Source organism: Drosophila subpulchrella, chromosome 3R (genome assembly GCF_014743375.2).
Source record: "Drosophila subpulchrella strain 33 F10 #4 breed RU33 chromosome 3R, RU_Dsub_v1.1 Primary Assembly, whole genome shotgun sequence".
NCBI classification, from domain to species: Eukaryota; Metazoa; Arthropoda; class Insecta; order Diptera; family Drosophilidae; genus Drosophila; species Drosophila subpulchrella.
The window spans coordinates 14,230,368-14,240,521 of NC_050609.1; the positions used below are offsets into that span (position 1 = coordinate 14,230,368).

The 10,154-nt window shown below is 43.0% G+C and overlaps 1 protein-coding gene across 5 annotated transcripts; it reads right to left on the reverse strand.

The window, feature by feature from the left end:
* Positions 1 to 320: 320 nt before the first annotated feature.
* On the reverse strand, positions 321 to 8,883 carry LOC119558965 (esterase B1). Of its 5 annotated transcripts, none has more exons than XM_037872148.1 (8): positions 8,768 to 8,883; positions 6,509 to 6,679; positions 3,089 to 3,193; positions 2,451 to 2,587; positions 1,493 to 2,391; positions 1,261 to 1,430; positions 918 to 1,198; positions 321 to 861 (listed from the first exon to the last, which is right to left on the reverse strand). In XM_037872148.1, the coding sequence occupies exons 2-8, from the start codon at positions 6,659 to 6,661 to the stop codon at positions 672 to 674; spliced, it is 1,935 nt and encodes a 644-aa protein (XP_037728076.1). In that variant the 5' UTR covers positions 6,662 to 6,679; positions 8,768 to 8,883; the 3' UTR covers positions 321 to 671. The 5 variants fall into 5 exon arrangements, with proteins under 5 accessions (XP_037728076.1, XP_037728074.1, XP_037728077.1 ...); XM_037872146.1 differs by lacking the exon at positions 8,768 to 8,883 and adding an exon at positions 8,589 to 8,607; XM_037872149.1 differs by lacking the exon at positions 8,768 to 8,883 and adding an exon at positions 6,758 to 7,078.
* Positions 8,884 to 10,154: the final 1,271 nt, after the last annotated feature.

A 10,154-nucleotide genomic window follows, 5' to 3' on the forward strand; every position in this document is an offset into this window, starting at 1 on the left:
GAGTCCACACTAAAATTATTCCATACCCATTTTGAAATGTCATTATCAATGACTCAAACCGAGGGTAGAAATCGTGTGTAAAATACAGAACGTATACGCACCTTGTTCATCCACCTTTACGTAGATGCAAAATAGATTGCGTTCTTTGGTCTATTTAAAAAATATATGGAAGAAAGAGAAGGCGGTCATACTTGTAGAGCGCCATAATTCAATTTATATAAATATAAGTCTAGTACAGAAAAGATAACAACTTCATATTTTCAACTATTTTAACTAAAAAATCAAGTTTTCTCACCATCCAATGAAAAAGCACATACAAATAATAATAAAATAATTTTAATTTACAAAATGCATTATGCATAAGATAGACTCTGACTATTTACACCTGGTTATTGTGGATACACGTGTAGTAAGGAAAGACATCTTGACTTTGGGTTATGAGAGTGATAGGTGTTGGTGTGGATAAATGCTGAAACACTTAGGAGCTAGTTGCTAATTATATAGCTAAAAGTATAAGCTAACAATTCCTAGAAACTACGAAAATTGTACAATGAATTTTGCAATTAAATATTCTGGGTTTCGCGCGATCTTTCACAAAATGGCAATACGAAAGTGTGAGGGTGAGTGTGTGGTGTGTGTTATGTGTTTTGTGACGGTAATTTGATGTCCTTTCACATGGCAGCACCATTGTAGTGCTGATACATCTCATCCCAGAACCTCTGACGCTCCGGCTCGGGATTCGTTTTCATCGCCAGATTGGCCGAGATGTCCATGTAGTTGAGGCTGTTCATCACATTGGTGGGATCGATGGGAGTCCACTTGGTGGTCAGATTGGGGTCCTCGATGTCCGGCGTGGGGGAGCTGCAATTAATCGTAGTTATATCTACAGAAAGATTACATTTATCTCGGTTACCCACCCGTATTTGGCGAAATTCGTCCACATGCGCACCATGCGATTCTTGACCTGCACCTCCATCGACTTGGGATCCAGACTCAGGTTGAAAAACCCGAACTTGAACAGGTATCCCAATTCATCGCCGTGGCAAACTCCAGGTCGGGGAATCCCCAACATCCGTTTGTACAGACCCAAAGATCCATCGAATGAGAAGCGGTACATGTAAACGGGGGCATTTCCGTATTTGGCATGATTCCGGGCCGTCTTACGAATTCCCTGAAGGAACATGAGATCCGTGAGGAGCTGTCGGGGATAAAAAATTTATAAATATCTATGTATATATCCAAACTTGAACTTGGACTTACTGCTATCATCTCATCCACCGATTCAATGCCCACATGCTTGCTGCCTAGATAAAAAGATCTTATCTCACGGGTCACTCTATCATGGGATTGGGTAACATTCAAATCTTGAGGCACCAGGCGGCCAAAGTCGTTCTCAATGATGCTTAGCAATTGGGGATTCTTCCGAAGTCCTTATAAAAGAGATAATTATTAGTTATTGTTTATTTTTGTGTATCCTAAGATATGATCATACTTCTTATAAACAGCATGGCCTCGTGTGTATTGTAGCCCGTCATGTAGGAAACATCACTGTTGAAATTCTGCGTGTGGTACATGTCGCTGGGATGTTGGGTCAAGAAGGGCTGTTCCAAGAACTGCTCCTCTTGGGAATCCTGATTCCAGTATCCCTCTACCACGGGCACAAAAGGCAGACCAATGTTATTTCTCTGGTCCTCGGCGGTTATGGTGGTTGGAGCTGCCTCCACCAGTTTCATGGCCGGAACCCTGCGCAGGAAGTCGAGGATGTCCTCGGTGTTGTTGGCACCCACATAACCCAGATTGGCGGCCAAACGGGCAGCTCGCTGACTTGAACTGGCCGCCATGGACCAGGGATTCAATGCCGAACCACTTTGGGAAATCGCTCGCTGGAAAAGTCCCTTGGCCTGTGGCGAAAGCAGAAGCAACTGGACAGACGAGGCTCCAGCGGACTCTCCGAAAACGGTCACCTGGTTGGGATCTCCGCCAAAGGCAGCAATGTTGTCCCGAACCCACTTCAGAGCCAGCACCTGATCCTTTAGACCCTGATTACCAGGGGCATCTGGTCCAGCGGTAAGGAATCCCAGTGGACCCAATCGGTAGTTGAGGGTCACAAGAACGATATCCTCGGCCACCAGGTAGTCGGGTCCATAGAGGAAGGAGTTGCCGGAACCAAAGGAGAAGCCTCCGCCATGTAACCAAACCATCACAGGCAGCTTGGGCTGCTCCCCGGACTCCTCCTCTTTGGGCATGCGAGTGGTGAAGACGTTGACGAACAGGCAATCCTCATCTCCCTTGAAGGTGTCCAGGATCATGTTCTTGTGCGGACAACTCTGACCCTCCCGAGAAGCATCTCGGATGCCTGACCACGGCTTCTCCGGCTCAGCAGCTCGGAATCTGCAATAAAAGATGTTATTATATTGAAGTTTATCTTGTGAAAGATTAGAATCTGGTACCTTCTGGCTCCTGTGGGTGCTGCTCCATAGCGCATTCCCTTGAAGCTGTAGTAGCCTCCCCTCTCTCCAGATCGATACTTCTGATAGCGACCCCTAACTTTTCCCAGTGAGGTGGTAGCCACGATCTCACGCTCTTTCTGTGAATGATTTTAGCAAGCAATGTCAGTCTATATATAAAACCAATGATTAGAATAAATTTTTACTCAAGAAATCTACTTCAAGGCCCACCAATTTTGGCTGCCACTTGCGAATGCAAAAAATCTGAGTTGCGCAACCAATTTGCATTGAAGTGCGAACTCGAAAAGAACCGGCACAAAGAAGTATGCCATGTGCCTGGCCAGAGTTGCGCAACCGCCTCGGTCAATAGCCAAAAAGCCAGTTCCCGCCTCCGTTCACCTGCCAGGTTCTTGACTTAGTGGCCATCTAGGGGGTGTGTGCAAATGTCAGCTCTTTCTTTGCTATTGAGTCGACCTCAGCCCCAATCTGCACCTGCCTCCATGTTTGGCCAGCTGGCCATGTTCAAGTTGAGATTTGATTTGGCCACCACTTGACCACAATTCGGCTGCCCAAAGAGGCTGTGTTTAAAGCTTGGCATTTGCTTTGGCCATGGGTCAAGGCCGATGGAGATGGAGACTTACCCGCAGAGATCGCACCACCTCCTGCACCACTCGCATGGCCCTCGATGGCAGCAGTTGCACCAGCGAGTTCGGATGCGATGTCAGGGTTTTCCAGGCCGTTGTCTCCTGCAATTGCAAATTCCAAAGAGTTTTAGTATGCACAGAGAGAAAATGCTGTGATTATTCAAAAAATGATAAAAAAATATATGTACAATGTACATAAAGCATTAAACTCGAATCTAGGAATCAACCCACGTAAATGGACTGTTACTTAATATTGCTATTTTATATTTCATATTTACTTTTAATCTCTTAGAATGTCGGCTGTGTCAAAAACTATAATGTATACAAAATATTTATTAAAAAAGTGTGTTATTTTCCTGTACTAAGATCACATTGACCCCTATTTTAAATGTATTTTTGCCTTTTGAAAATTAAAATTTAACATGCAACTTAAATCGCTCCATATTAAGCATTTTTAAGCGTGCAGTTAACAGCAATTTGCAAAACATGCAGCAGCCCCTTGTGCAAAGGCTGAGGCCCAGTCCAAGTTCATCGGGCTCGATGACAATTTTTGGGGCTGTCCGATTTGTACAGCGGCGTTAACTGTCAACGTTCAACCTTCACCGACTGCTCGGCTTAATTGAAATGCCATTTGCATAACTCAAATGCTCGGCTTGCGGCAATTAGGCAGCGGCATTAGCAACACCAACATCGAGAGTCACGTGCTGCCAGAGGAAACGCCAATCCAATCCAATCCGATCTCAGTTCCCAGGCCAAAATAAAATGGGCGTGTGTCCCGGGCCAAAATGGGCTTATATACTTGGCTGTGATTCATGGCACAAATAGACGTCAGTCGGTGGCTGTGCAGCACCGAGATTCAAGTTCACCTTAACCACTCTGTTGTTATGCTAATTATGTGCTATGTGTGCTATGCTGTATACTCTATCTAGGTGAATATTGGTGGTATTATAAGACCAACCATATGGAATCTAGTTCAATTGCTTGAAAGGTATTCGGATTTCGTCTTGTTTACTTTTTCGGTATTTTGTGTGTGGTCCGGGGTCTATGCTAATGTGGGTGTAGCTGGTTTATAACAGTTTCCTATCAATATCCGATCGATGTTGGCTTTAATTATAACTGTTTAATGCGCTTGTTGGCTCTGTGTGTTTTTTTGTATTCGATAACAAAACAAACGTTGGCTTAAAAGGCGCTTAAGAAGTGGGTCATTGTTTAACGCATAAAGCTCGAGAGTGCTGGGAAAATAATTTAAGTCTGCCAATCAATCTTAAGCTGAGATTTTGATTTGGATTTCAGGCTTTGGCTTTTCGGCTGCTCTAATATGCAAATGAGTGAGAGTCTGCCTTGTTGCATTGCGAATCTCGCATAATATTTTCGCCGCTTACAATGCAAACATTATGCAATGGGTGCCGCTTTCACGCTTCCACGATCGAGAGTCGAAAAATAAAAGCGAATGAAATGCAGGTAGAAAGCGCTGCAGCGATGCAATTGTTGCATAAGAACCATATTCAATACGAACCGTGGTAGAACTGGCCATTTGGGGGATTTGGCGCATGTCCAGTGACCCGGAAGAGTTTTTCCTCTCTGTATTTTTCCCATTTTCCGGCGATATTGTTGTGGTGGCGATTAAAAAAAACGCTTTGGCCCGCAAATCTTGCAAATCACCGCCATCCAAGCCCGAAACCCAATCCTCCCCCTCCGCGGCTGACTTTCTCTGCTCGGTGACTATGATTCGATGGCCGGGTTCGGATTTGTTCGGTCTCTGCACACAAATTGCCAAGACAATTAGACCAGTGGCCAGCAAAAGAGCCGCGATCGCAGCTCCACGGGCCAAATTCCGGGGGCAGGGCATGATGTCGAAAAAGGGGGCTAAAAAGCCAGGGGACTCCGAGTTCGAGTTGTCTTTTGTTTTATGCAACCGCTTGACAGCCGCACAAATTCGTTGCAGTTGTTCCGACAAGTGCAATGGAACGAGGAGCCGTAAACTTTGATTTATTGAACTCGCACTGGAGGAGTGACACTGACTGCCAAACGAACACAGTCACCGCTAAAAGTCTGAGCACCCGGGATCAACGCTTCGCTCTTCCGACTGCCACTGTTGCGCTTTCGACGGCCTGAAGGCTTTTGAATTAAATTCCACTTGCTCCTCGATTTTCCTCGATTTTTCGCTTTCAAACGGCAGTCATTAAAGTACCGTGTAAGTTGGAAGAATGCAGGTATGCAAGGCTTAAATGCAAGTTAAATCTATTTATTTTTTAATAAAATTTGGTATACTTTTATTAATTAATGCTTATACTCAGATGATCATATGGTAAACATTTTACAATTTAAATATAATTGATATCCCCAATTTTTATGGGTTTACCATTTAGTTAGACTTTATCGCATTAAAGAATTTTATAAACGAATTAAGAGCAATATTTTCATTTGTTTAAAGGAAAATGGTTTCTTTCTATTTTTGTTTTATAAATGAATTGAAGATAATTCCATGCACTTAAGAGGTATTCCCCTATTCGAATCTCTCATCCTAAAACATTTTTGCCATCTTGTTAGAGCTGCACTTGTTACAGTCTGTCCGTCGGCTGTTTGGTGTTTTAAATACATTTTTCGGTTTGTTTTGTTCAGTTTTTTAGTGTTTGTAATCATTGTTTTTTATGGCTGTATTATGTAAGGCACGCAATGACACAGAGCAGACATTTTGGCCATTGTTCATGTACATTCTGTAGTGTTTGTGCCGGCTTGTCGTTGATGTTGGCCTTTTATCAGTCAATGTTATCTGACCGGCAAACGGAAATGTTTCTATAGTTTAATTGGCGTACTTATCCTCGTGATGGGCACTAATTGATGATTGGGGACGAGGTAATAAAATCAATTTGTGTATTAAAAGGGCATCGTGTTTGCACCAAAGTTGAGTTAGCCATTGGTTTGCCAAGTAGCTGCATATATTCTAAATGGCTTCTGAATAAACTCGCATTCAGAAGGCCATCCCTCATTTGTATGCCCCACTCGACCTCCCACATGTTTTGGGCCACTGGCTGTCTAATTAGCAGGTGCCAAACAATTTTTCACGCGCTTCACTTCCCCCAACTTAAAACAATAGAACCGCGCAATTGACCAGTCTTGTTTGCTGTTTGGTCAGCCATAAAGTCCATTAGCAGGCACATGTAAATGCAGTGACCGGCAGCCAGACAACTTGGCCAAAACAGTTGGCCCTAAAGCAGCGTCTGCTCAGGTGTTGAATTACTTTTGGAGCGACCACAAATTTGCGACACGATGTCAAAGTCACAAAAAGTGGCCGAGTCAGCCAGAAATGGCCAAAACTGGCACGCTTTGTAAAGCTTCTTTTGTCTCTGCTTAAGTTATACAAGCTGTTCTAAGATCCGGCAGGTATGTTATGGAAAGAAGGGTTCTTAAACTCACCTTAAGCTGGTTGGAGATCTTCCCGGCACGTGCTATAGCCGTGCCAAAAGTCGAGGGGGCTATGGCAATCGAGGAGCTGACATCGCAGAAGAGTATTAGGCCCAGTCCCAAAAGCAGGAGGCTCAGCATCGGCCGAAGTCCAGTGGTTGTCATTGTGCGTTTGCTTTTCGACTGGGTAAACAAATCGGAATAATGCATTAGTCGATGGCCCGTGTTTTGGCCAGATGTGTTTGCCAAACGAAAACGAACCGAATATCGAATCGAAGTGCGCAACGCTTCTGAGCCAACTTCTTGGTCAGGGCCAAGATAAAGACGCGAATGTCAACAGCTGGGGCTCGAATCTTAAGACGCTCTTGCGCTTGACTCCACTCAACTTGGCTCACAGTCAGTTTACTTGGCTCAGTTTTCAGCTTTTCCACCACAAGTCTGTCAGCGGTGGTCTCAATTTAAATTGCTTGCGATTATTTTCGAATTTGTTCACTGTGCTTGTCTTGAACTAATACAGACATTATACCATTTTGTTTTGCTGCCGCTGTTTTTATTGCCGTGTTATTTTTTCCTTAACGGGAGGTCACTAAATATTTTGCATGCTCACAGGGCGTATGATTAATTAGGAATTCATATGGCTTTAGGTTTATTCCACACATTATGGTATGGCGTGTATGAATATGAATTTGTTTTATATATGTTTCTTACATTAAAATTCAGACTCAATGACAATGGACTAATTGAATGGCAAGACCGGAAACCAGGGCGAGAAGGTCCCAAAGAAGCTAACGAACTTTTTTTTTTCGTTGGGTACCATAAATCTGTTAATCAAACTAAAAATGGAAAACTTTTGGCCAAGCCAGTAGGGGTGTTAATTATTCAGTTCCGCTTCCTTAACAGTTTCGTTTAACTGGGCCATAACACATATAGCCAATAAACACAATAAACACGCCTCCAGTAAACCAGTAACCCAGAGCCACTTCCTTCTTTTACTTTAAGCCACGACATTGCTGCTGGCCTTTTTCTCTGAGATCTCTAAGCCATTGGTAGTTGCGACAATGCCATGGCAACACTTGCACTTTCCTTGAAAGCTGTCCAACCAGCTGCAAATATTCAGAGAAACACTAAGAGAGAGATCTACCGATCAGCTGTGGGCTTTTCTCTTGGCCATAAATGGGGGGTATTAAAATATGCACTTATGATTACAAGAAACATATGCAAATTGGACTTGGAATTTACGAAATGCTGCATACAAATTGTTAACGAATGGGCCAAAATCGACTATTCCAATACCAAAATGTGGCTATTTTGTAATGAGCAGGCCAATTGAAGAGTTGGTAATTGCAATAAGAGAGAGTCTGTCAGAGAGGGGCAGCTGCTTTGGTTGGTCTAAACGTTTAAACGGGTCGGGAAAACTCTGAAAAGCTGGCCAGCTGACCACAGGGAGTTGGAAAGGTAACTGGGATCGGGATTCGGGCCGAGTTGGAGGTGGTGGGGATGCAGACTTGGCCTGGAGCCGGCCAGACGGGCTTAAGACGCCTTACGTAAGCGGCGAGCAAAACAAAAAAGGTAAATATTGAGTGAGAAAATAACATGAAAAAATTAAGCCAAATGGCTGGAGAGAAGTGAAATGAAGAGATAAACCCCGAGAAAGAGAGATACAGATACGGAGGTGTGAGAAAGCGAGAGTTGGCCAAAAGATGATGGCCCAGTGGTTTTTGGCGTGCGCCGTTTAACAGTAAATTTCGCTTGACCCATTATATAAGTAGCCGGGACAGCCAGCCAGTTAGCCAGCCAGCAAAACGGAACTAATTCAAAACTATTTTCAAATTCGCCAGGCACATTCGAAAGGCATCTGCTTACTTATGCCCACAGAGGCCCCAAGTTTCATTAACAAAAGCTGGGGCTGTGCAAATATTTCACCAGCAAACAGACAAATATTTGACACACATATTTTTCTTGAACCCTGCTGAATGAATGACTCAACAAGACATCAACTGCAGTGCGCAATTTTCAACAGATTCAACTGGTAAATGTGTCAACTTGATGGCATTAAATCGTTTTCATTTCTTTGATTAATTCTGGGCATTACTTTGATCACCATTTCAAGCACTTGAACACTTTTCGCTGCACTATGTAATTGGCTTTGTAATTCGAGTGTTGGGCAAGTTCAAGTTTGTGGCCCGAGTCTTTGGCCCGCCACTTCGATTCAACTCAATTCGATTCGATTTCGGCTTCAATTTCGATTTCAAACTCGGACTCCTCGCGTACCGGAATATTTCGTGCTCCACGTTCGACTGTCGCCGACAAACTGAGGCTGCGACTGTGCAGCGGTGCGCTTAAGCGTCAAATTGCCCCGGCTTATACCTTAACCCATTGCGGCATGCAAAACATGGCCAGCAGTCTGGCTGATCTGTAAAAATGGTTGTACGACATGAGCGGAATTCGTAGATGGCTCAGCTTTTACCTCAGAAATTCTGGACTCACCTTGGCGGATTTCTGTTTCCTTAATTTGAACATAAGAAGACATTATGTTGCTTAAAAGAAGCTACTACTTTTATTTGTACCATAACACTTTTAATTTTGGCTACTTTAGAATTACTATAAAATGAAGGCCTTAGAAAATGCAAAGGCTTAAAGATCACAACTTTATTTTTACCTTAGAATAAGTCGATTTTCGGTATTATAGATGGATATAAATAGTATTGGATATTATAGATGGACAGATAGATATTTTGGATATTACAGACTTACTATAAAAATAGTGCATTGAAAAATCCAAGAGCGTCCTTGAACTTTTTTACCTTGACAAAATTATAGTTTGGATATTATAGATTTGTTTTGTTTAAGGTTCTCTCAATATAGGGAAGAATCAAAGACCATTGTTATTTTTATGAAAAATAGTCTCCAAATGATTAATTGTTATTCAGTAATTAATTATTTCTATAAAAAACTATAAAGCTAATGGATGAAAGGGTATTCCCTTGGCTGGGTGTTATATATTCGCTTTCAGCCAGACGATGGACAGCAGATTAACAGTTTGTTTGAATAGCTCGGTTTCTGTGGTCTTAAATTATGGTCGTACTCATTTTGGTAACGCAGTCACGCCGGCTCACGCATAATTATGCAAAATTATATTTATATTTCAATTTTGGCAATTGGTGGCCAGCCCAAAACAGGCGTATTCTTATGCCAGCCCCCCTTTTTGGTAATTTTCAGGCGAACACATCAAAAAACTTGGCTCATTTGCCAGTGGCCACAACTATGGACACGTGAAATTGAACCCGTTTATGAGGCCCGCGGAAAAGAAGTTGGCACTGGGATTAGAGATGGCCAGTCTCGTTTACCGTTTGAGATCAAGGATGCAACTAATAATCTGTGGCACAATAAGCCAAGGCAATGCGATTTCGATGTGGAAAATAAGCTGGCCATTGGCAATGAAATGACAACTGTAAAGGCGACGCGACGAGCGTAATTTAAAGTTAACAATTAATGCCAGACGCCGGATGGAAATGAGATTTTCAAGAAAACGCGACTAATTAACGAAACGGTTGCCCAAGTCGATTTAGTTGAGGTATTAGCGGAACAATTAAGCGGGGAATCTTCGGTAATAGCATATGCAGTATCAGTACCACTAATTAATCGTTCTCGGAGGCTG

Coding starts and splice junctions, on each gene's coding strand:
- LOC119558965 (XM_037872144.1), bottom strand. CDS start 4,940: ATGCCCTGCCCCCGGAATTTGGCCCGTGGAGCTGCGATCGCGGCTCTT. Junction 1,199..1,260: donor CGGTGGATGAGATGATAGCA/GTAAGTCCAAGT, acceptor TATCCCCGACAG/CTCCTCACGGATCTCATGTT. Junction 862..917: donor ACGAATTTCGCCAAATACGG/GTGGGTAACCGA, acceptor GATTAATTGCAG/CTCCCCCACGCCGGACATCG.